The sequence below is a fragment of the Phoxinus phoxinus genome (genome assembly GCF_949152265.1).
Source record: "Phoxinus phoxinus genome assembly, chromosome: 4".
Lineage (NCBI taxonomy): Eukaryota > Metazoa > Chordata > Actinopteri > Cypriniformes > Leuciscidae > Phoxinus > Phoxinus phoxinus.
The window spans coordinates 8,843,421-8,870,232 of NC_136879.1; the positions used below are offsets into that span (position 1 = coordinate 8,843,421).

The following is a 26,812-nucleotide window of genomic DNA, read 5'->3' on the forward strand; positions in this document are numbered from 1 at the left end:
GGGCCAGAAAATTTCGTGGCCTTGAACCATAAAGTGATTTAGTATCCATCTTTTGCTTCTAAAACAGAAATACAAGGCAGGAATAAGGAAATGATGCACCATTATAAATGCCAGCATGTTACAAAAATCATACATATTAAACCATTTAAGTATAATAACACTATAACTGTAGCATATTGATAACAATGCATGAACAGCAGTGTTTTTATTCCATGGAAAATAGTGCATTTTAATTAAATTAGCATAACTTCACCAAACTGTTACCATGCGGTTGAGCTGTCATTCCATGCCAAGGTTTACCATGGAGTCCCAACTCAACCGTATGGTCAAGCATGTTTTAAAACAATTATTTGACCATTATAAGAGGTTTCTGTTTTGCATCAATTTACATAATTCTGTTAAGTAACGTGTTAGATGATATAAAATGTTGAAAAAACGAACTCACCTTTGAAAGTACAGCCAAAAATAGTCCAAATGTCAGAGGTGATTTTTCCATTTTAATCTTGCTAGCAGCATGATGAGTGAAAAGTTCTACTGTCAAAAAATAGAGTGACCTCTAGTGGATGTTTGGAGCATAGCATACCTCAACCAAGTTGTAGAGATGACCCAATCAGCTTGAGTTCAGTTCCACACATTTTTCAATAAGATATAGGGACTCAAAATGTATCTACCAAATGGTTGAGCAGAACATTAAAGGGTTAAAAGGCAAGGGTCAACTAAAGCAAACACTGATCACTATAACGGTCACTGTATTTCAAACCAAACGGTCTACCATTGTCCCAACACTGTTTTGTATGCCTTTGAATTTACAACTTGCAATTGTGTGTAAAACATTTCTGACATATTTAAGACAGTCAGTTTCCACACACTGTGAAAATATTGCCTCGGTTTAACTAAAAAATATTTTAAGGCATTTTGAACTCAAATAATTTGTGTTTGACCAATTAGACTTTACATGTTTTCCACATGCACCCTTTAGTAATACCAACACAACCAAATACTTTGTGTAGCAGAAACACAACTCAACTGAGTAAAAATAACTCTTGTGAAAACACATTAGTGCAACATAGTAAAAACAATGTATATTGTCACATATTTTTCAATATATGAAAAGCAGTATTTCCTTATGTATTATTCAATACATGGTAATATACTGTATAAGACAATATATTACTCCATATATTTTTACCGTTTAATATATTGATGGAAATATGGATGTGGAAATACATTTTCTTTCCGTAAGGGGATCTCCCTATCTCCTCTTGTCTGATTGTGTGTGTGTGTGTGTGTGTGTGCGTGTGCATGTATCATCTCCTGCCTGCAAAGATAAGAAACCCGTTATCATTCAGCCTTTCAATCCTCTATTCTACTATCAGTCACTCCTGCATTGCCTTAATCCCGCGGCCTTCATAAATAAACGTACCATTGTGTTCTCCAGTTCTGCATCAGCATATTCATTTGTATATTATACAAATATTCATATTTCCAAAAATTAATGTTGTGATCAATGTCAGTGAGTTGTTTCACTCAATAAGTCTCTTTTTACTATAACTGTGCAATCATTATAACAACACACACGCGCACACACACACACACACACAGAGTTGTGCAGGTAGTATTTCTTTTAATACAAAGCGTATCAAAATCACAATAATGACATTGATGTTATCTAGACAACATTAGACATATACTGTAAACCTAAACGTTTGTGCACCGTAAGAGACATTTTAAGGCAAAATACTGGCTTTCAAATGCACTTTGAAGTGCGTGCTTTTGTCTATGAATTCATATTTTGATAAAATAATGTAATGTACACTGCATTTTTCGGTACATACAAATTGGCCAGTTATAATTGTTTCCCCACCATTTGATCCTCATTGGCTGATTTACTGACAATCACCAGAATATTAAATGTAATATTAAATAAAATTCTGTTTTTGTGGACGGTAATAGTGCAATGTAAACTGCACCGGGCGGACAGAGCATCTATGATGTGCCTGATTTACCCAGGGGAAAAGATGTCTGTGTGAACAACAAATGACCATGAATGTAAAGTGAAGTACTCGTAGCACAGCACTGTTCCAGAGCTGATCGGCTTGTTGCTAGATTGCCCATAGTTAGCGCATACAATGCAGGTCTTTGCATTGAAATACCACATGCAAAAGGGGTTTCAATGTGTCCTCTTCAGCTGAGGTCAGATGAGACACTTCAAATCCATATATTTAAACTGTGTTCCACATCATCAAAAAAAAATGTGCTGAAAATGTGAGCATGCAAATATACACAGAAGGTGACTGACAACATTTTGCAGGGGGTTTTGTGCTGTCAGATTAATGTTGGACCAATATTTCATATGCTAAAAGGTGTGTAGATAGCAAAAATGTTATATAGATGATTCCAACTGTGCACTGGCATACATGAACATCATTTAGATAGTATATCATTTGTCATCAAATGCTGTATGTATCTAAAGCATTGTGTCTTAAAGTACCTCAGTCAATCTCACTAGTACCACATACATCCATAAACAAAGACCATTCATCTTCTTTACAAACATTGGTTCTATGATGAAAAATTATTTCCTTTCAGAACGTTTAATTCACTTATTTAAATTTCAGATTAGATTAAAGGCTGAGTGGAAGAAATTACTTTAACCATTAAAAGACCATTTTTAGCAAATAAAATGGCAAAATAATCAGCTAAATGTCATCTGCATTTGACCTTATTTGGATAGTAACTCTATTTAAAATATTTTTTTATCATAATATGATAATATTATGGTAATATTTTTCTATCATACAATGTCTAAATGTCCATATCAGATTTTAAAAAATGCATAAACAAAAGATAAACAAACAATACACTGACAAAAAATTGATTAGTGCAAAATATCAAGAATTTACAAAAAAACATTAGGAAACAGAAAGAAATACTGTGCTTGAGTCTGGGGCAGGGTCTCTGAGAAGCAAAGACCGGAGTCTAGTCTCCTCTAAACCTGCGAATCTTGACAGAAACCACAAAATTGGTCTCAAATCAATGTATAAAAAACAACCAGGTTGACTCAGAAAACCTTTGAAAAAGAGTTATCAAAATGTACGCTAACGCGTAGGTTAGCGCGAGTGTGTCTCCAGGTCACGCACATACAGGATTTGGTTTGACATGTTAGACCAAACATGGAATGTAATCGTCATCCTCCATGTGTTTCTTTGGAAAAAGATGCTGGTCAGGAGACTTGAGAGAGTTTATGTCGAAGACACAGATTCAGTCCTTGACCAGTTCCATCCCATTCTACAGAGTGGCAGTGTCAAGCTAGTTTGTGTCATTGGTCATTGTGAATCCAATCACCTCCTGAGTTGGTGTGATCAATATCAGTATAGCATGAGCTTAGACCTTACAGACAAGGGCTTTAACTGGTCAGATGGACTGATATCAGTCTCACAAGGCTGCAGTGGGGCTGCTGAATATCTGAGCGGTTTGGAGTCCTACACCATGTCCTAACCAGGTGTGATGTGATAAAAGCACGAAACATGATTTGCTGCTGAAGTTTTGTTTCTGCTGTTTTGCCGTAGCCCTACCACTTTCCATGTGTTTACTAGGGTGTTACATGGTTATCAAGCCTCAATCGCTGGATATGGCTCAGGCCTCCCCTTCAATGCAAGTCTAAGTAACTCTTCAAAGTTGTGTCTCTTTGAAAAGTAACAGCAACAAGCCTTACAACCGAAGTTTAATACACAGGGCTAGGGGGGAGTTCAAATTCCCAACCCTAAGTATGAGAAACTAGCAAACACTGCTAAATATGCGCACAGACAAATTACTTTGTCACTGGAAACTTATCACATCCTTTCTGGTTACGACACAGTGCAAGACAGAAAGTTGATTATGACTTCTTATAACCTATAACCTGAACAGAAAGGACAATTTGGAATGCAAAGAAAAACATATTTGCATATTTAAACGCTGAATGAGGAGTGTGTGGAGTGCAAAGTGAAGGGGTAGGAGCAATAGCTCAGCAGTCTGGGCAGCATCATCCCTGCCAGGGCACGCACTTCTTCTCGTCTCTTTCCTCTGAGGACTGACTCTCCGAGGGCGGCACGGGAGTGGAGCAGGACGAGGGCTGCAGCAGCGGGACGGGTGCGGAGCCCGGGAGGTTCAGGCTCTCCAGGGAGTCGGTGTTGAGCAGGCGCTGGTTCTCATGTTGGGGGCAGATCACGTACCGGCTGGGGTGGTGGACTTCGACAGTGGCCACAGAGCCCGAACCCTTCAGGGCCCCGAGAACACAGGCGACACCCCCCGTGATGGGGTCACGGCCCCCCACGGCCCCCAGCTCTCCGGACGTCTCCTCCATATTGACATAGAGTATCTCATCCGGGTCTTGGCTCGGAAGATCTTCCAGGACCTTTTCCAGCTCACCGCACAAGATCTCGAAGCTCGGCCTGTCCTTCGGGCTCAACAGCCAGCAGGAAAACATCAGGGAATAGCTGTGGGGAAAACAAAGACACACAGATGTCAAGGACATCACTTGTCTTGTGATTGGACGCGGTATATTGTAGAACATGAAAAATGTTTGAGAGCAATGGTAGAGGGTATGGTTTTTATTAAAAAAAACAACTTGAATGTTGGTCTTTTCCTCACACAACGCTCTGGTTGGACTTTATAAGACTTGTACTGTCGCACATGAGCAGGGCTGAGAATCAAGAGCCAGTTCTTAATCAGTATTGGTCCCAGTGTTTGTTTTTTTAAACTGCATATTGGGCAGAACACTATAATAAAATAGTGATAAACCCTATTCGGACGGGATTAGTTTTACAACGTTAGAGGAGTCATGTAATTTTACCACGGGACGTCTGTAATAATAATGGCCCATTCCCACGGGATAAGACATCTCAGTAAAACTAGCAGAGGTGTGAGAGGTAACTCGATTTATGCAGCACCGCCACTTTCCTGTCGTCATGTGTGTATTGCGTTGCTTTCTGATATCACATGTGCAAACACATTTACCCTATATTTATATAAAACAGTAAGGTCCAGTCGCATGATGTATTAATTCAATTCAGATTGGATTATATTGGTAATAGGCACTTGCCTAACACAAAGTGCTTTCGACCTTATTTTTGTTGAATGGTATGTGGAAAACACTTGAGTCTTTCCACAGACTTGTCCCATCGTCTAGAACGCAACTGAACGCTTTATCAAGCGCCTCCAGACTTGAAAAGCCGCGGAAAACTACTTTTAAACAGGAAAGGATGGAATATTTAGGTACATATTTACAGCGGGTCTATTCGCGCGGGATTAGTATTACCTGAGGACATTTTTCTGGACCTTTTTACTGAAGGTAAACGTTGCCGTAATCTTTATTGCTATTGTCTATAATGATCACTGGGCAATAATTACTTTACTCCACCTCTCCTTGTTAAACTAGTCCCGGCCGAATAGGGCTATAGTGCTACTGCTGTGCCACAACCAAATCCACAGACTGAATTGTTTCCCAGTTTGGAAACTATCATTATATTTTGAATTCCCTTTGGTGTCACTAGAGGCTTTAAAAACCTGTTAGGCTGCAACCCCACTTTTGAAAAATCCCCAGAAATGGCATACCCAAACTGAAAGGGTTCATGAACCCTTTGCACTAAAAGCTCAAGTATGATCTCATTTGAAAGCTGACATCTGGCAGTTTCTTGTAAATGTAGAATTAGTTATTGTCATAATGAAAAAAAAGAGTTATAAATAGCTCCAAAGTTTTGTAAAGTTATTAGAAATGTATTTTTATGAAACATCTTCATGAAAATAAACTGCAGCTAAAGCCACATGTCTGACCATGTTATATTTAAAATCTGAAGGTGATAAGTCTAAAACTCTGTATATAGTTAAATGTTTTTCAAGATCATGTCATATGACTTTATTTTGATTAGACTCTAAAATGCAAACTGATGTTTATTGTCCTCTATTAGCATCTATTCAGTCTATTGTCTCTGTTGTTTTGTGGTGCAAACGAGCCCCATTCAGTGTCAGTCTCTCCTGCACACATTCACACATCTCCAGCCTGCTTATGGCCCTAAATATGCTTTTCTTTTGTCTGCATTATAATTACTAACGACTGGAATTTTTTAATTATTTTATCAAAGTTCTCACTTCACATTTGAAACTGTATCAAATACACTTCTTGAAAAAAAGCATTCCTATTTAGAAAAATTCATAAAAATAACAGCTAGGTGGCAGGTGCACCTAGAGCTAGCTAGCATGTTAGCTTAGCACACCATCAATGCACAACAATTTATGAGATTAAAACCATGTTTGTGCTCCAAACTTACTTTATAGCACAAGTCGAGTGTTTTACATAACCGGTAATACTTTATAATAACTGCACGCTATTAATCATTAATTAAGCATTAGTAAACAGTTAATTCATCATTTATAAAGCATTAATAGACATCAATTAGCAGTTTATAAATGCTTTATTCTTGATTTATAAGCATATCTATAATTGGTTTAATAATTGTATTTTCATACTTTATTAATGATCAACTCATCATTTCTAAATGAAGTATAGCATTATTTACAACCAGTTATTTAGGAGTTGTCAGTGGTTCATAAGATTACTTAGAAAATGTGAGTAAATTATAAATAAACTCTTTCAATGTACATTCATAAATCTTATTACATAGTTACTTAGTGTGTTAATAAATGCTTTATTAACACGTATTTCTACTGTAATTCAGGGTTAGTTCAGGTAGTTATAAAGCATTTAGTAGTTGTCAGTAAACTATTTTTGTGAGCTCATCTAAAGTGAGGACTATTTGTGCATTGTAAAGTATTTACAAAGTATTTACAAAGTATTCATGACGACAGCACAGGAGGTTTTTTTCCTGAATGAGAGCGGCTGATGCTCATAATTCATATTAAAGGTATCGACTCATTTTTTCATTACATAACTCCTGACACAAATTAAGACATAACTGTCACTATAAGTTTCTCAGAATACAACAGTGGTCAAATACTGAAACGTTTTAATGGTGTATAGTTTGTCAAGGTAATAACATTAAATCTGGCAACTTTGAACTATTAAAACAGCGCCGGCGCACTGGCAACGGTTAACAGGTTAGAGCTAAGCGTGTACACAATCAGGTGTCTTTTTTGCATTAGGCATTATAGCCCTGGTTTATTTTATTATTCTCATTACCCAGCGGTGCTACCTCCTTTCAAAATGACAAGTGTGAAGAAATGCTTAAGCTGAGGTTGGGTTAAGCCAGGTCTAAGCATAGTGTGAAAATGAGGTTTTCCACAGGCATACTCACATGCTGTCCAGGCAGTCCGGGGGTTGTTTCAGACGGTTGCCCTGCCGCAGATAATCATAGATCTCACTGTTTTCCACTCCAGGGTACGGCGTCTGACCCCGAGTCGCAATCTCCCACATTGTCACTCCAAATGACCACTGCGGGACAGACAAATGCACCTTTATAAACCATATGAACTCTGAGAAAGAGAACAGCAAATGAACATGCTCTGATGAATCATTAAGACCAGGCAGACATATTAGCTCAGTTTTGAATCTCTCTGTACTTTGTAATTGTTTGTATTGCTCTTGTCTAGTGTGAACTAGCGCTGCAAGCAACCACTGTCTGCTGTTCTTCTGAAAAACTGCCCACATAACTGCTGTTCTAGGATCTGGTTGCTCCGTAATAATAGCAAGTTGGCAAAACAGATTTGTCACATGATCCAATGTGTTTCTGTTTATTTTATGTTACTAATTTCTATTTATGGAATAGCTATGATCCATTTCACAAGTTTGTTTGCCCATATAGCCTTTAAGCTAATAAGGTCAAGCGTATTTGGCTTGCTGTCCACAGTGGAGGGCCTTGAGGAAGCAAGATGAAAATGAAATTTTCCAACTCTTGTAAATATTGAATGCTTTAGAGCACAGAGTTAAGTTAAAGCTAAAAAAAGTTATAGAAGTGGAGGTTTATTATTATGAAAAATACATAAAAAAATAAAAATTTTATCTGAAATATATCCAGAAGTAGAAGATAAATGTGATAAATGCCATGGCTCCCCTTGTCATCTTAGCCACATGTTTTTGTTGTTGTCCTGATCTGAAAGATTTCTGGGTGGGTTATTTTAATATTATGTCCTCTGTTCTTCTCCAACCTTGCCCTCTGATTGCTGATTCCTGACCCCTCACTTGCACTTACACAAAAGGACATCATAGCTTTCACATCCTTGCTAGCAAGACGCTCCTTATTGTTACATTGGAAGTCTGCTAAATATCCTTCTATCTCCCGATGGCTCAGAGACATCATGTATTTTTTAAAACTTGAGAAAATTAAATACACGTGGAGAGGATGTACAGTCAAATTTTTCCATAAATGGCAACCATTTATTTCCTATTTCACTAATTTAGTGGTACTACCCAATTGAATGTGTGCCTGTTATTGTTTATTGCATAAATAACCAGTAATATGTGTGTTGGTCGTGGTGAGCTGAGTGGGGGAGTGGGTGGGGGATGTTCATTGTTTATTACACGGTACTCTGTGATCTAATTTAATTATGTTCTCTTACATTCTTATCAGTGTTTTTTTTTTTTTTTTTTTTTTTTATGTGTGTATATGTGTCCGTGTACATCTGCATATGTTTAAAAAAAAAGAAAGGAGGGGGGGGGGAAAAGGATAAATTGTTACTGTGAATTGAAATATAGTATTTTCTTTCTTCTCTCAATAATTTTTTTTTTTATAAATACTATTTTTAAATTTTGTATGAAATATATTTTCCAAAATATGTTTTACTCTAAAACTTTGAGAGAGAAAAATCAAAGCCATAAACCTAAACTAGTTGTGTTCCAAATTTAATTCCAAATTGTATTCACATAGCAAGTGCCAAAACCTCCGTTGAAGTAAAAAATGAGTACAAAAAAAGTCAAATTTTTCGGTCAAAAATGACTGGACAAAAACTCTGGCTTGGGATGTGGATGTTGTGCGGTGAGGCGTAAAGCTATTAAAATGTGTTTTTAAATGTGAAGCACATCTTCATAGCCGTATCCTGGAGTTGGTTCACCTTCCGCCTATGGCTGCAAACCTGACATTATCTCTCCAATAGGGATCAAAATCATGTCCACTACTAATGATATGAATCAGTTCTTTCTCAGTCTTTATCTATTCATCAAATGGACGATGTCTTACCACATCACTCTTGGTGGTGTAGACCCTGTCTGCCAGACTCTCGATGGCGATCCACTTGACAGGCATCTTAGAGATGCGCCCTTGTCTGTAGTAGTCCCCATTGTAGATCTTCTTAGACAAGCCAAAGTCAGCCACACACACGTTCATGTTCTCATTTAACCTGGTTAGCAGAGAGGGGAAGAAAACAACTCAATATTGCATGTCCATATCTGTAAGTAGCAAATGTGTGTGTGTGTGTGTGTCTATTTCACCCACATGCAGTTTCGAGCTGCTAGGTCTCTATGAATGAAATGTTTGGCACTCAGGTACTCCATTCCTCTGGCGATATCGGCCATGAACTTCACCAGCATCTGAGAGGGCAGATACTACACACAGGACACAAAGATAGTTTAGATATTTAAAACAGAAATGATTTTGGTCTTCAAACTGCTGTAGAAAGCTAATGCATCCTCCAATGTAATGTAACATTCGTCATTAGATGTTTTTGTGTGTTCTTCGTGTGACAGGCAGGTGGTGCCAGAGTCTTTCCCAGAAACTGCTCTGACCACAGACACATTGACAATAACAACAGTTATAGACCAGTGGGCGTTAAAAAACACTTTGCGGTACAACATGTTCCCGAGACAATGTATTGTGAGCGTGTGCCTGACGTCTGTCCTTTAGAGGAACTTAATTTATGATAGCAAAGGAGTTTCCCGACTCGGACCATGAGAATGTGCCTCAAAACAAACATTAGTTCGATCTCAACAGAATCATTGACTGTGAACACAGTGTTTGCATTCATAAGCGATGGTGTAACCATTGTGAGAAGAAGACTTGTTTTAGTAGTGTTGGTGCTAGATAGGATAGGCTGCATCCCAGATGTGTCTGTATGAGCCAATGTTTCAAATCTCAGCATACAATCCAAAATACTTCAATGTTTTTTTCCAAGTCCTCATTTACTCACAAAAAAGGGTTTGGAACCACATGAATGTATGAATATTTTTATATTGCTTTTATGAAAAAGAGCAGAATGAACAAAAAAAGTCATACCGGTTACGGCGACATGAGGGCAAATAAATAATGACAGAGCTATATTTAATTTACAGGGAACTTCCAGATCTCTCCTCTCCCAGTGTTTGCGTGCGCTCACCACAGGAGCGTCTCCCAGTCTGGAGTAGAGCAGGTAGCTGTGCAGGTCTCCATGCTTCATGTAGGGAAGGATGACCACAGGAGACGGATAGCCTTCACTCTCCACTGTCTGCAGACACACACCTACCACACAAACACAACCATATCACATCTCACATTTTCTGAATACAGTGTCAGTCTAACGGCTCAGTAAAGTGACAGCACACGTCTCCTCATCAAACTGCCCGATCATTCATGTCTGCAGGACAAGCTGCACATCAACGTTTAATTCTCAACGCATGTGACTTACCCTGCATATGAGCAGTAATAACTGTACAGCTAATAAGAACATAGCCTAACATGACATGGATTTTCATGATCTAATCAAATCCTAATGCAAAAAAAATCAAGTCTTGTCCTGCATTATTTCACACTGAATATTCTGTTCTACCAAACGCACGGGTTAGAGCGGCATGGATGATCCATGCGACCGTAATCCCGGAGAAGATGGCGGAAGCGCGAGTACGGTGGTACAGACACGACTTATGGAGCGACTCGGACTGCGGATAAATCCCTGAAGACGGGGACGACCGATAGCAGCTCGACTCGAGCGACTGAAGGAAGACATGGAGATCGACCCCGCCAATGGAGAAAGCTTGCTAAAAAAGAGGACCTGCAGGGGCACATTTGTTTTCTGTTTAAAAATAAAAAGATTCATAAGCAGAGGCACAGATCAAAATGTTGACTCGATGTCAGTTTATATTTTGAGCTAATTCAAGCCTGTTTATGTGATGACCATTCTTAGCTACTGAAAATGACCAATTCTAATTCTAGTTTTTGGTAGCACTTTATCTTACGGTCCTGTTCCGCATGTACATACTTTGTACTTATTATAGCAATTACAATAACTGGGTTATAACCATAGACTATTAAAAAATATGGACGTAGTGTCCTTGACGTCACCAGTGGGTGAAGAGATTGTGGGCGGAGCCGGCCGTCGCCATCTTGGCAGCGTCACTCCCGGATAGACGAAAATGGGCAGAGGCGGATTAGCTGAGGGGACGTGATGTTAACAGACAGCAGACAAACGGCTAGTAGTGACATCAGCGGCAATCCACCTGTCACTCAACTGGCCACACCCTTAATTATGCAGAACTTTAAGACTTAATATAATTTAAACGGATGAATTATAAAAAAAAATCCCCCCCCTCACAGTTGTCATGAAGGGCAAAATTAGCTATGTAGACCAAAAGCACTTTTAGTACCAGGCTGTAAACATCTGCTGTACGGTTGGGCATATTAACCTGGGGGTCTATGGGATTGACTCTCTTTTGCAGGCTGTCTCTAGTGGCCAGTCGATGAACTGCAGTTTAAGTCACTTCCGTGTTGGATTCAAGAGAGAGAATAGATGGTGCCGCTTGATTTTAACTAGGTACTAACCCTGAACCTAGCCCTAAACATAACATTAACCCATGTAGTTCCCTTATATTACCAGTACTCTCTTGGGTAAGTGCACTGAAAGTACACGTACTGTAAAATAAAGTGTAACCGTTTTTACAATCTCTAAGACACATTTCTCAATACTTAGATCACTCAGTGATCACAACAGCAGTCTATGTGGGCTAAACTCTGGATCATTTATCATTGCTTTGGCACAAATGCATTCAATGACAACATCTTTCAAATGACATCACCTCTTTTCTCACGTAGACACAAACACCACCAAAACCCAATGAACCTACAGACACATTTGCACGTTTACATGCTCTTTTCAAAACTATTCAACTTATGTTCAAACCTAGCATAATACACAACTGAATAAGACAAATTCACTATATTTCTATCTAAAGACACAAGTCTAAAAAATTTAATACTATCAAAGCAATTAGATGTACACAATTTAATTTAATTTCAATTGAATTACCATCTATACAAAAGGGGAAAACTTAGGAATCATTTTGTACTGTAATGTAAACATGGACTATGTGACAAACTGCAGTCTATTATAAGCAGTAGAGAGTCATTCTTGTTTTGTAAAGAGATTTTACATAATAAAAAGTTTTGAGACATTTTTGAGAGTGTTTTGGTAGTTTTGGTGCATTTTGAATGTAAAATGAATATCTGTGGAAAGTTGGTTAGGAGAATTGTGTAAAAAGTGATGAAGTATTGAGAAATGTGTCTTAGCGATTATAAAAAAACTGTTGTTTCTACTAAAATATCAGTCCGTTAGACTAAGCTAATCTACAAACTACTGTAGATTAGTTGACTACCAATAGGAGTGGTGTCATGTGACCGTCTCCTGTTACTGTATCTGGCGACATGGAGGAGAAGTGAGCCAAACTTTCTTGTAGGTTCATGTCAGGAGACTTATGTTCAGCGTTTTACTGAAGCGTGACCCCACTCACCTAGAAGCCGCATGACATTCTGATGATCGAACTCCTTCATGCACGCCGCCTCTCTCAGGAAATCTTCCATTTCTGTGCGAGTGCAGATGGCGACTGACCAGAACACAGCAGGAGGAGGAAGTTAGTCGGATGGAAATATTGCACGTGTTTTCAGAGATGCTGCGGGCGGTACTCACTTTTCATGGTCTTCACTGCCACTTTGAGCACAGAGTCCTCCTGAGTGAGTAAACCCTCCATGACAGAGCCGAACTCACCTGCACACACACACACACACACACACACACAAGCCTTTATCTGATCTGATCGTGAGTCCAGACAATACAGGTCACAGATCCCTACAGCAGTCATGTGACGCTCACCTTCCCCGAGTGTTTTTCCCAGCGTCAGCTTATGTCTGTCCACCATCACGTCCTGTAACTTTTGTTTGAGCTCATCGCTGATCCCCAGAGAGTTTACTGAGAAAAGAACGAGCCACCTGAGAGATTAGCATCAGTTTTCAAAGCCTCATTGAGAGCGTTTTCAACATCATGTCAGACAAACAATATAGGCCTATTCTTTAGAGAGAATATTGTCTTTGACATTGACATTTTCTCTTTGTATTGTAATACAATCACACACTACCAACCAAAGTGAGTTAAAGGTGATATCTGGTGCCACTAAATGCATGATAATTGTTTACCTCAGACTTTATTTCAAGTGTCTGCAAGAAGTGGTTCGGAAGAACTTTCTCTTACATTATGTGTAAGGTTCGCTCATCGTGTTACATATGTGTGAATCAAAACAGTTTTAAAGAGACAAATAGACAACTGTCTGTGACTTAAATGTCTTGTACGAAAATGAAAAATGTCACTAACAGAGAATTCAAGATATTACAGAAAAACTGCTCTTACTTAATAATATTCTAATTATAATAATGAACAAAATAACAATATGGTACAATATTCTGGTGGTCCGAGATCCAAAAGTGGATTAAGACCTGATTAACAATACAATGAAATGTTACGGAGCCCCTAAAGGGACATGGAGAAGAAAAAAATATGAGATGGAGGAAAAAATATTTGTCAATGCTTGTGCGTTCTCTCGCAAATGTCTGGCAGTTTGTGAATCCCTAAAATGACTGAACAGTTCGGTTCTCTTATTTAGGATTTTATAAACTGTGGTTGTCGCTCTGTCAATATTTAGGGAGCATTTTTGCCTTTTCATATTATCTCAAGTGTGATTAAAGTAAACAGATTTGGCTTGTCGTTCAGCATAAAGGACTCGAGCACAGATGAACTATGAACTCTAGCTGAAGAATGCGATTTGAGACGGAGGGAGTGAAAACTGCATTTAGCAGCAGTGTATACGTGACCAAAGAGAAGTCTGAAAGAAGCCTATGATGTTGCAAGACTGTTTTGCTCTACAAATGAACCCCCGAATGGAAATCACGATAGAAAAAGAGTGAGAGCAAAAACAAAATGTTATGGAGCTTGTCCAGATGACATAAACCCCCGCCCTTTACTACTGCTCAAAACAAGCTCATGAACGCCACCATGACCGTCCTCTCACTATCTCACAACACATGACGTCAGGCTTCCCTGGAAATCTCTGGATCAGATACCAGGCCTTGAGATAATGCAGATGTTTCTACTCTAGCGCAACACTCAGCTTGTGTTTCAGTGATTGAGCTCATGACAGCTCTGAGATATGCATGAGTTATAGCTAATATTTGTGAATACTGGAGTTCAGCACAGAACACATCTTATTTACTTTCAACTCATTCTCAGGACACGAGTGAGGTGAAAAATATATTAAAGTTGTAGGAAATATTGACAAAAAAATCTCTCTCTCTCTCTGTGTGCGTCCTGCTTTTGCCAAATTAGACATGTTCATGGGTCAACATAGTTGGTTCATTCCTGTCATATTTTGTTCATTCCAAACATTCCTGTCTGAAAATGTAGTTTTAATCCCCCATCCCCTACCCCCTAAACCCAACACTACTCATAACTTATCCCTAAAGTCAGAGGGAAATGATGGTGAATAACAGTGATCTAGAAGCACCTAACCCTGCTGGTCAGCCTAAACTTGACATAAACTGTAAACTTTCGCCTCAAATCTGATTGATTGATTGATTGATTGATTGATTGAAATTTTGTTCCAGGATCAACAAAGACGTCGATCCAGGAATATGTTGGACTTGAAGAAATCAGGATCTTCATGGCTGCGCGTACATCTACTGTATCTTTGGGAGTTTTAGACCATGAAAGTGAGGACATTTTGTTCGGCCCTCTCTTTCTGAGACTCTTTTAAATGCCCGTTTGAGGGTCAAGACTTGGTTTTAGGGATAAGGTTATAATTAAGTTGTGAGGGGTAGGGTTAGGTAAGGAGAGATTGCAGAGATCGCATTGTGTCAATGAATGTCCTCATAAAGATAGATGTACAAGAATGTGTGTGTTGGGTTCTGTCAGGTTTTAAAGCCAACACCCATTGATCATGTTTCTATATTATTATAAAATGTTTTTTTCATCTGTTGGGCTCTAGGTTCACTTCTCCCTCTTTCTATCCAGTTGTGTTGCTCCTGCATGTTGAGGCACGTCAGTGTCAATCTGTCCCTGTCAGTAATAGATCCAGCAGTTTGAGGGGGAAATGTGATGCCAGGTTATGAGTGCATGCTTATTTCCCTCAAACCTCTGCCAAACAACAGTGAACACATCTCAAGAGTACTCAGAAGTGAGGTTGTCAGATCTTTTGAGACCATTAACTTGCATATATTTTTCACATCATCGTGAAATTGTGCATTTTATGAGAGTAAGTTTGCTGAGAGAAATAGCACTGCTTACAAGACAGCAATAGTGTTACAGTTTAGGTTTTAGTCTTCAGTCTGTGCAAATGTCTTCTGTCAGGCGGGTGTGAGAGTCAATACAACACAACAGCGTCTTCTCTTTGTAAAGGCGACAATGGGAGGTTATAAGATACTAACTCAGTATGTTAACCTTACCATGCCATCATGTACAGTTTAAAAGTAAAAGGGAGATTTTCAAACCTACCAGCAGTATAAGTTTGGTAAAAACTAAACCTAGAAAGCCCATCTAAGACGTGGAGTTGAAGCCCATCTAAGACTTTCATTGATCCATTTTTGACCAGGTGTTACTGTTCTAGTTACAGCTTCACGTGCAAGTAAAGACTCAAAGAAAGAAAAATCAAACTCACGTGTGGCTTCTGTCGTGCGTCGGCTGTACGTGCGACGAGCTCGGTATCGAACCACAAGTTCACCGCTCTCCATCATGGGTTCAAATGCCTCACTGTACACACACAAATATACATATTTCACATGAGACAGAACTCCTTGGTATTTTTCATTCATTTATTCACTCAATGTGTTTTTTTTTTTTTTTTTGCGCTTATTTCCAGCATCTCAGGCCATTGGCAGAGAAACACTCTGGACAGATGACCAGTCCGTCATAGTGCTAATACACACAGACACACACTTACAGCCTCCGACAATTAATGTCTCCAATTCAGCTGTGCTGCATGTCTTTGAACTGTGGGAAACCCCTAACCTGCTCACGACACGCAAACTCCTCTTGCATGCTAATGTAATGAAAGTTGGGAAAGAACTCCTAAAAATATATGCACTTAAAATGCAGTGTTCCCTTTCCTGAAAAATAAACTAAAACATTGACGACATCCTATCCAGCTCGGTGCATATAGAGTTTTGTAGATTATATCTTAAGAGTGTCTTATCTTAAAGAGGACCTATGCCCGTTTACAAAGTCTTTTTTTCTTACAAAGTCTTTCGGACAGGTTTCATACTTAAACAAAACAAAAAAAGATTATTTCCTCCTTATTCTACATTGTTGCTCTTCTCTTCCCAGTCTGTCAGTAACGCTCTGGGGTGCGTTTCCCGTACAACTATATAGCTCACTGCTTAACTACCATAGTATGATGCATCGTTGGAGAAATCAACTAGCTCGTCACGACTGTTTCCCGAAACCGTATGTCGCAAAAGTATCGTTCAACCACATTGGTTTATGACGTCTCGCACGTGGTGGACTAATAAATTATTTTAATTAATCTGTTTGAGATCGAATTAACGCTAGATTTTGTCATATAAGTTACAGACATGGCATCTGAAGACCATTTCAAATTTTTCTCAGTTATTTTGCTTTATTACCAGACTCAATATTTGGCTCGTTCTTACATAGTAGAGCACGTTCGCACATGCACAGTCTTCAAAAACGGTGCTTTAAATCTCTTGACAAACTAAAAGACGTAAATTACATTTGTATGTATTCTAAATAAATAACACGGGTTGTACTGAATGTCAGCTTGCTTATTTTGCTAAAGATAAGGATTTATTCAGTCTACATCTCATGTAAACTAGAAACTATGCTTCTAACCACAGCTCCAGAGCGGTCGCTCCAACCACACAAGTTTGCGATGCTGTTTGCGAACGTTCGTTGGAACGATGGTTTCGGGAAACACCAAATCGTTGAACTATGCTGATAACGACGGAACTTGCGACCATAGTTGTCTAACGATGCTTTCGGGAAACGCACCCCAGTTTAGTATCTGTCTCTATGAAGCCCCTCCTTCTGAATTGCACAATGCGCTCTGATTGGTCGGCTGGAGCAGTGTGTTGTGATTGGTCGAGCGCTTCGAGCGTGTTGGGAAATGTCCCGCCCCTTACCATAATCACGAGTTTCAACACACTACTAACTAACTCAACCAGGCCCCGCCCCTTTATTCTGCATATTAATTATTTAAATGAGGAATATTGTGAGGTGTTCGTTCCCGGAAGAAACTCAAGACTACAATGGAGGCGTTTCAGGAGTTCAGAAACACTGACACTGATGTGGAGAATAAGAGGCCATTTGCACAACACCGCTTTCAACTAAAATCAGAACACTTTATATTTATATTTTGGACGTTCATTTACACGACAACAGTGCTTTGGGGGCTAAAAATGCTAACTTTCGCAAACAAGATTTAAAGTGCAAGTTTTTGAAAACGATACCGTTATCGTCTCTGTGTAAACAACAAAAACACAAATGTGTGAAAACGGTGGCGTCATGCAAACAGCAACAATATATGAACATGTGGAACAGCAATATTAGATAAAAGTCCCCCTGTGGTGAAAATCCAGCTTTGATTTAGTTGTTCATATGTCTATATGGTGTGTTTAATCTGCTTTAAGACACAGCGGGCCCTATCTTGCACCCAGCGCAATTGACTTTGAACACCGACGCATGTATCATTCCTATTCTGCACCCGCGCACAGCGGACTTTTCCCTCCACAGACGCACGTCGGTAAATTAGGGAATGAACTTGCGCTCGCGGGGGCGGTTCAGCGCAAAGAGAAGGCGTGTTCCGGCGCAAAACTCTCCTGGTGCTATTTTCCAGTTTTAGAAAGCAATTCCGCCATTGACCAGGAAAAAAACAGTCTAAAGACAGTGGCGCGTTGCGCGTTAGTGATATGGTATTTTAAGGGCGCGTGCTTGGCCATAATGTTAACGCGCATCCACTTTGATTCTCTAATATAAAAAGATGCAGCAGTTTTCATTTTTGCAAATCATACATTATTACAAGGAAAAATATTAACACACGAGAGAAATCATTGTTGTGTCCGTGAAGATGTGAAAAAGATCTATCTAGATAAAAAAAAAAAAAAAAAAAAAAATCTAGATTAGGCTACACATTTACTACCCAAATTATACGCCTGTTTAACCGAAGCTAATTTGGGTGGGTTTCTCCCATCATCCCCAATGTCACTTCTCTGTGTTTTACAGCCCTGACGAGAACGCCGGTCTCCTCGGCTGTGAACTGCTCCTGCGTGCGCCGGCAAATCCGCCGTTAATAGCGATCCGCCATGGAACAAGCGCGCCGGCACTCTTAAAGGGAATGTGAGAGGACGCTCTGATTGGTTTATTTCACGTTACGCCCAAACCACACCTATGAATAATGAAGCTACTTCAGACCAACCCCTTTTAGATTTGCGTCGGGCGCAAGAGTCATTTATCGCGCTGGGAAAATAGCAACAGCGCCGGGATCCGCCCACAGAGTTACTTGCGCTTTGCACTTTGACACTTGCGTTTCAGATCGTTAAAATAGGGCCCAGCATGTGTAAATTCATAAGTGGACAGCATTGCTGAGTACTTTCTGCTTAAAACTGCAGTGAACCAAAGACAGTCTCAGAAACACGGTTTGAAATCGCTGGTGTTTCTGACGTCACAAACTACCTTGTAACCAATCAGATCAACGTGTGATCGTCAACCAGTGGATCTCTGAGTGAGTGAGTGAGTGGAGGCGGGGCTCATTTGCATATTCATAAAACCATGTATACTAAATGAGGCAAGGGTGTCGAGTTACATTCAAGCTATTTTAAGGCATGAATATTTTTTTTTCAAGGAAAAAACATTTAAATATGTAATTTTGGTGATCAGAGTTTTAAGGGATAAAATTGACAACAGGGGGACTTTAACTAAAAGAAGCCTAATAGCTTTTAAATAGCCTTTCATTTTTAATCAGTCAATCAGTTTCCTGCCATTTTTTAGTTACGTTTAATAGTAGCATTGACATCTTTGCTGTCAGAATCCTAAAAAGAAAGAAAAAACACAGCAAAATGTGTGTGACCACTGAAAGGAAAAGACAGTAAATCCTCATCACCACCCACCCGAAGCGAGTCTCCTTCCGCCTGAGCCTGGTCACGTACACAGCCAAGAGCACAGCTAGAGCGACAGCGACGGCGATGGCCATCACCACGTACCACCAGTGCCAGGAGAACGCCGGAGGACTCGAGAGACCTGATGTAAAAAGACATGTCCATTTAAACTTGATTATGAGGACAGAGGAAAAACATGCAAGCACTGATGTGTATGTGTTTCAAAACCTAGTGACCTGCCTATTAAACAGGGTTTCAAAGCATTACAACCTTTGAGTGTAATGTATTTTCTGTCTGTGCTTTTGTTTTATAGACACTTTTTACATGTTTGAAGAAATGGTGAGTGGTGCTTTTCCTTTTCCATCTCTACAAAGCTATGAATGCCCCGAATCTGAATATCTCAGCAAGTCTCCCCATTAGAGAAATGAACTGTGAATAAGAGTGTGTCATATATAATAGAGATCAGTGTTGGCATAGTCGCTAGATTAGTGATTTTCAGACCCCTTTAGCGACTAGCAACTAGCAACAAATCTAGCGACTTTTTAGACTGCGGGTAAACGTAGTCAACCACCACTGAATACTCTTTTCCATGGTCTGACAGAAAATATGTATATCAGAACAGCTTTATTGGACGATCAACTATATATTTTATTAAAATACAGCATGTGAGCACGGATTAGGAGAGAAAACGGATGTAAAGATCCGACAGTTGGCACATTAAAAGCCTGCTCAAATAGTAGCTAAGAAACATTAGATGATTATCTACTGGCATTTAGCTATTTTTTGAGAAGGCTTCAGCTACTCTACATTGAAAATAGTTGGCAACACTAACAGTGATAGATTTACTGTTGAGAACACAAATTGCCTTGAGTTGTCCTACTCACGATGTGGCGCTTCTCAGGATCGGTCATTTCCTACAATCAAATTCTGACAAAATAAAAAAAACATCCACACATAAGCTGCTACAAATATGAATGCACTGAGATCATTATTTCGATGTAAAGCTTGATAGGGATTTTTGCTTGACAACATTCTTCTTCCTGAGAAATTCAAGTTAGGAAACATGGTTTCTGTTCCTGATGCAGAAAGGCTAGTCCATGCATTCATGAACTCAAGATTATTATAATGCACTGCTGGCTGGATTTCCTGCAGTTTCTATTCATCAAAATGCAGAAGTTCTTACCAGATCTGGGAAATGTATCATACTAGCCCAATTGAATCATTGGTGCACTGGCAACCGGCTCTGAATATGAACTCCTAGTACTTGATTGATTGATTGATTGGTTGATTGATTGATTGATTGATTGATTAATTGCCCTCTCTCCTCTAGTTGCTCATTGCTGCCCTTCGCTTGTCAGAACCGGACGCACACTTAGCAAATAGTTAGACAGATTTTCAACAGGTCTGAAATCTGCTGTGGTGTGAGCCACTTGTTATAGTGAGCCGTACATTAGAAGAGCATGCACGACTCATATTGCAGACTTGTTGTATATTAGTTATGGATAGTTATGTTTAAAATGACTGAAGAAGCCATGATCTGTAGACACGGTAAATCTTCATAATATCATTTCTGTTTCTTTACAAACAAATCAAATGGGAAGTCCCCATAAAACCGTGCGTGTGTGTGTGTGTGTGTGTGTGTGTGTGTGTGTGTGTCTGGGGGTGGATGTGTGTTTTGTTGAGTTGGTCATTGGTTGAATTAGCTCATTTAATGACCTCAGTGCAAGATGTCCATATTTGCAACAGGGTGTTGCTTCTAGAAACCGTCCTAAAGTCTCTGTTTCTCTTTAAACATGCCTCCCACTCAACTAAACTCCTCACAGTTCTGTAACTGCTTTCCTTTCCATTCATTTCTGTCTGTTCCTTTCTTTCCTCAATTAGTCTTTTTCTTCCTCTTTTTCTGAGACAGCAACAGCAAACAGAAATCATTTCAAGAAGGGCACTAAATAAGGGAAGTAAAAGGAAAAGTCCACTTCCATATCTTGTGTGGGTCCGGATTTCTTGTTTATTCACCAAATCACATATATGTCTGAAATCACTTCAGTAAAATAACATCTTGATCAAAAAATACAAATGTAAAAAGGTTTCTTTCAGTGATAGGTTACGGTAGAACAAATAGAGTTAGATCAATATAAAAAGACTAAAAGTCGATGGGGAGCTCCCACTCGTGTGTGTATGTCACTCACCTCTGGATTGCCCAGTTTCTGCAAAACATTGCAAGAAAAGAGACCATTAACATCGAGTGGATCTGTTTGACCTGTGAGTATTTCCGATTGTCGTCTGTCTGCTTTCATACCTGCATGAAAGAGCGTGATGGTTTCGAGAGGCGTCCAGGGTCCCTGTCCTGCACCGGTGTACGCACACACTCTGAAGGAAACATTCGACAGCGGTGCTGAGAGATTGACCAGCAGCTCTGTGTCCAAACCCGTGTCCACCAGAACCTGCCAGAATGGACATATGCAGAGAATCAGTGATATACAACAACTGAACCTTGCTGGAAAACAACAGCATCGCTGGTCACCAGCATCAGGTGTGTTCTTAGTGCTGGGACCTGCGTGGGATGCTGGTTTTGGTCTGCTGTTCACCAGCATGAGAAGCAGGAGTGCCGATGGACCAGCTACACCAGCTCAGTTTTGCTTGAGAACAGCATGACTATACTGGTCCACCACTAGACCAGCTCTAACCAGCATAAACCAGCCTGGACCTACTGGGAATTCATGCTGCGTTATGCTGGATTTTCAGCAAAGCAAATGAGATGTTCGAGTCAACATGAAACACTGATTTCTGTGAACTGATGGATCGACACAGAGAAAATAATGAAATATTTGATTTCATGTTTGAAGTCAAGTCATTGATGTAATTTAAAATCCCAGAGAATAAGATGCAATTCTACAGAACTTTTTTGCTGGACTTTACAAAATAAATCCCTTTCCTTACTCAGCGTTACAAAAAAAAAACCTTCATGATAGTATAACATGGCAATACAATGGTACTGAATGATACCAAAACAAATGTTAATTTTTCCAGGATTAAGGAATGGAAATCCAAAAGTAAACAAAAAGATAGTTATCGGTGCGTGGTCCTAGTAAACCCTACGCTGTGGGGACAAAATGTCCTCATAAAGACGTCAATATCTGAAATCAAGCTGAAGGAACAGGAAGACAGCTTATAAATCACACTCTGATGTTTCTATTGTGTGTAAAAATGCAGATAGGTGTGTGTGATGGGCAGGTAGAGGGGTAGGGTTAGCATAAGGAGAGAGAATATACAGTTTGTACAGTATAAAAACCATTACGTCAATAGTAGCGTTCCCATTAAATGTGTGTGTGTGTATGTGTGTGTGTACGTGCATAGGTGTGTGTGTGTGTGTGTGTGTGTGTGAGTCTGTGTGTGTGTGAGCGTTTACGGTTACCTGTTCCATACTCGGCGCACTATACTCCATCATGTATCCCTGCAGTTGGCCGTTAATCTTTCCAGAAGGTTCGGACCATCTCAGGAACACTTCTGTTCCGTTCACCACAACCGTCACATTGTCTGGGGCCGCATCCGGAACTAAAACAAATAAAACAAACACAAATGATCAAAACTGTGTGACAGGAAGAAAACCAACAGAACCAACATAGAACATCCACACTCTTGTTGCTGTTACTCTCATTTCTGAGAGACTCAATGCGGCTAGATTTGAGATCACGCTTTCATTACATTTATAAAGTTTACACTCATTCTTTTCACACACTCATTATTATTCGAAGTAAATGTAGAGGTTTTTGTATAATATGCTATGATCCCCTGGCTCACCTGTTGTCCAGCAAACACAAGTAGTGAATGGGTCTGCCGAATATTTTTCCTATTATTCGGTAGAAATCATCATTTGTTTTGAAGCCATTATCTGTGCCTTTCTGAATAAGGTATTTGGCTAGGGGCTCATCGCTACAACATATGAGAGATATAGGACCCTATCTTACACCCAGCACAAATGACTTTGTACACTGACGCATGTATCAATCCTATTTTGCACCCGATACGCAGCTGGAGGCGTGTTCCTGCGCAAACGTTCCCTGGTGCTATTGTGCAGTTTCAGAAAACAATTCCGCCACTGACCAGGACTAAAGTCGCGTTATTCAGATGGCCATAATGTAGCGAGTGCACAACGCACATACACTTTGCTTCTCTCATCTACACAGCAGTTCATATTTTTGCAAACCATACATGATTACAAGGAAAAATATTACCACACGAGGGAGATCATTGTGGTGTCCATGAAGATGTGAAAAAACAGGCATATATCTAGCTTACACATTTACCCAAATTATTCAGGCTAGTTGTAGTAATGACGGATCAAACCTGTTTGACCAATAGTGGCAAGACACATCGGTATATAAGGACATCTGACAAAGTGGGTTATTCGTCAAGAACCAGGAAACAAAATTTTGAAGACTGCGAAATCACCGTTACCATCGTGTAAGTTGCATGCGCTGGCAAACCCGCCGTTATAATAGCAATCCGCCATGGAACAAGCGCGCCGGCTCTTAAAGGGAATGTGAGAGGACGCTCTGATTGGTTTATTGCAGGTAACGCCCAAACCACACAAAATAAAGCGACTTCAGACCAACACATTTCTGCCCACAAAGTTACTTGCATTTCGCGTTTGATACTTGCGCTTCAGATCGTTAAAATAGGGCCCATAACTTCACTTGAGAGTTCATGTGTCCAAAAAATTAGTCTCAAAGAGAGTCTTTACTGAAAAGAGTTTGATCATGTTTTTTATTTAATATGTTGTATTTTTAGGGGATTTTATGGTATTAAAAATTATATTTACTCTGCATTTATAATCCATTTATTCACTTTTTGAGCACAGACCTGAAAAAGGATTTTCCAACTTAAACTGTCGTGAATCGTGAATGCTTTAGACTGAAGTTTGATCTCTTTTCAAAGACAACACTTGGCAGATTATTGCTGAAGTGAAAATGCACAAAAATACTATTTTCAATTTTTATTATATATATTTTCAAAAAAACATTTTAATCTAAAAATGCAAGAAGATCAAAGCCTCACATTAGTGACACTTGTCCATCGCCGCTACACTTACCAGCAGATTTAATGGCATGATCTCTATATTGATCATTATTAACTCATTATTATTACAATGCAAAATAACTGTACATTTGTGACTTGTGATGTGATGTGGTCATGTGACAACAGTGTGAAACATTGCACAAGGCCTATGTTTGCACTGTTTCATATTTTTAAATGAATAGATAGTATAAGTGTTCTCTGCTGTATTCAGCAAGTAGTTAGATTGTATTACAGTCTGAACATATTTTCACTTTTTATATATTCTGCAAAAGTGTAGCAAAGAGCCTCTTTCACTTTTCTCTCGGTTTCTTTGTCAAACTTGCACTGCTGCCGTCTCTGTTTCTAATCCAGAGCAGCAGAAATAACAACACACACTGGCAACGGCCGCAGTAATGGGCTGGAAATAGCTCTGTGTGTGTGTGTGTGTGTGTGTGTGTGTGTGTGTGTGTGTGTGTGTGTGTGTGTGTGTGTGTGTGTGTGTGTGTGTGTGTGTGTGTGTGTGTGTGTGTGTGTTTGTGTGTGTGTGTGTTTGCCAACATCCCAGAACAGAATTTTCTTAAACAACAGGCTCAAAACAAATCAAAACAGTTTCTTAGTATATTTTTCTCCACTTCAGGTCTGATAGAAAGCGTATTCTCGGTCCCTTCGGCCTGTAAACGCCGTCCCTGCGCTGGAGACGCGAGCATCATGGCGTGGCATTCAGATGATGTTATCAGGAGGAGTCTCACGTCTGAGTGTTTCCACATGTGTCTCTGCTCATGGCTGTGAAAATACACGTTTGTCTACCATTCCTACAGCCTAACCTTCTCTCTCAATAACTTTCCTTTTTGCAATTCTTCTTTTAAATGTCCAGTACGATCACGCAGACAGTTCAAAGACACCAGATGAACAGCGGGACAGGACACTGGCTGTACTAAACCTGGGATAGGTTTTGTTGGGGTTGTTGCCGTTTTGATCCTCCTCTATTCATCACTACACAAAATGTAACCCGGCCATGTTTTACCAGTAAACCTCAGTCAGCATTTGGATCTCTTTGACTATGAAACTGTGAGTCGAGTGTTTCTTTGAGCACATGTGCTGCATTACAAGGCCTGAACCTCAGTCTTAAAGCAATTAGTCATAAATTGCGTTGTTTGCTGTTTGCGGTTGCACACGGTGTAAAATGTGCTTTCAGAAAGTTTTCCTTTGACTGTTCTCTCACGCAGACAGGGCTGTGTTTATAGGAAATACACCACGTACACACACCACAGCAAAATTCAGCTGCCAATTAACCTTTAACTGCTTAAACCTGTTCTGTACACACACACTTCAGTGATTCACGGGGGGGACAGCCACATTCTACAACCAAATTAACTCCCCAAAAAAGCAGGTAGAGACAATCGCATTCACAAAAAAATGATATACAGTGTTATATACTGAACTGAACTGAACAACTATTGTTAATGCCGTATTTAAACACGTGTGTGCAAGAAACACAGGGAATTCAAGTACCTTGAAATGCAATGTAAGTCGCTTTGGATAATAGCGTCTGCCAAATGCATAAATGTAAATAACTGGTTCTTTAAAACTTGTATACGTTTATAGTGTGTATAGCTCCTCCAGCACTGGTGGAGACGAGCAGATGTGATTATGGTTATGTAAGTTCAGCTCACAGGTTTAAGTTAATCCGTTCAAATAGAAAGTGCCAAACCAATTTCGTTGGGATATCAGCGATCAGCTTTGTTTTCTCTCTCTCTCTCTCTCTCTCTCTCTCTCTCTCTCTCTCTCTCTCTCTCTCTCTCTCTCTCTCTCTCTCTCTCTCTCTCTCCTCTCTCTCTCTCTCTCTCTCATCCCTTGGGCAATGTGGGACTCTGGGAAACTAGCAAAGAGTATGTTTTTTCTTCTTCACAAACCCCCTCCTCTTTTTCCTGTCCTATCCATCACAGCATTCCTCTGCCCCATTCACTTTTCCCACAGTGTGTGCATGTCTGTATTTCATTCCTTGTTGGGTTTTTTTTGGGCAAGAATAAATCAAAGGTCATGAGAGGTCAGGGCAGATGAGACAGGGGCCGCTACATGAAACGGGGGAGGGACAGAAACCAATGTAGCGTGTTTGGGAAAGCAGGAAATTCTTTCTTGAAGAGAATTTGTAGGATTAGTAGAGCAAGAGATTAAAATAAATATTGCTCCGAGTTTGCTCTTTTTTGCAGCTCAAGTGAGATGGTATTGTTCTCAGTTAAGTATTAACTTTGTCTAAGATGTTTTCTTTAAAATGTTTTTTTTTTGAGGGGGGGTTATCAAAATAGAAAAATTCAAATAGACACGAATGAAATATTTGTTGACACACAGAGTTATAAAATCAATGTAGCATCTCAGATCATTTAGTCTTGTTAGAATCTGAAATATTTGAGTTCATATTTTTCTCTCATACA

General features: G+C 39.6%; 1 protein-coding gene across 2 annotated transcripts in view; it reads right to left on the reverse strand.

Annotated features, from left to right (window-relative positions):
* Positions 1-1,606: 1,606 nt before the first annotated feature.
* Positions 1,607-26,812, reverse strand: part of axl (AXL receptor tyrosine kinase) — a 47,719-nt gene continuing 22,513 nt past the window's right edge. The window contains exons 8-21 of one of the 2 annotated variants that reach the window (XR_013797139.1): positions 22,738-22,877; positions 21,622-21,766; positions 21,512-21,529; positions 19,338-19,467; positions 15,875-15,966; positions 13,045-13,140; positions 12,862-12,939; positions 12,686-12,778; positions 10,303-10,424; positions 9,426-9,535; positions 9,171-9,330; positions 7,293-7,429; positions 3,472-4,478; positions 1,607-3,404 (exon numbers count right to left, since the gene is read on the reverse strand). Coding sequence is in view for 1 of the 2 variants with exons in the window: in XM_079609388.1 (XP_079465514.1) it covers positions 4,025-4,478; positions 7,293-7,429; positions 9,171-9,330; positions 9,426-9,535; positions 10,303-10,424; positions 12,686-12,778; positions 12,862-12,939; positions 13,045-13,140; positions 15,875-15,966; positions 19,338-19,467; positions 21,512-21,529; positions 21,622-21,766; positions 22,738-22,877 (1,775 nt within the window). In the remaining variant the exon portion in view is untranslated. Of the gene's footprint in view, positions 4,479-7,292; positions 7,430-9,170; positions 9,331-9,425; positions 9,536-10,302; positions 10,425-12,685; positions 12,779-12,861; positions 12,940-13,044; positions 13,141-15,874; positions 15,967-19,337; positions 19,468-21,511; positions 21,530-21,621; positions 21,767-22,737; positions 22,878-26,812 lie in introns of both variants that reach the window. The other variant, XM_079609388.1, reaches the window with a different exon arrangement.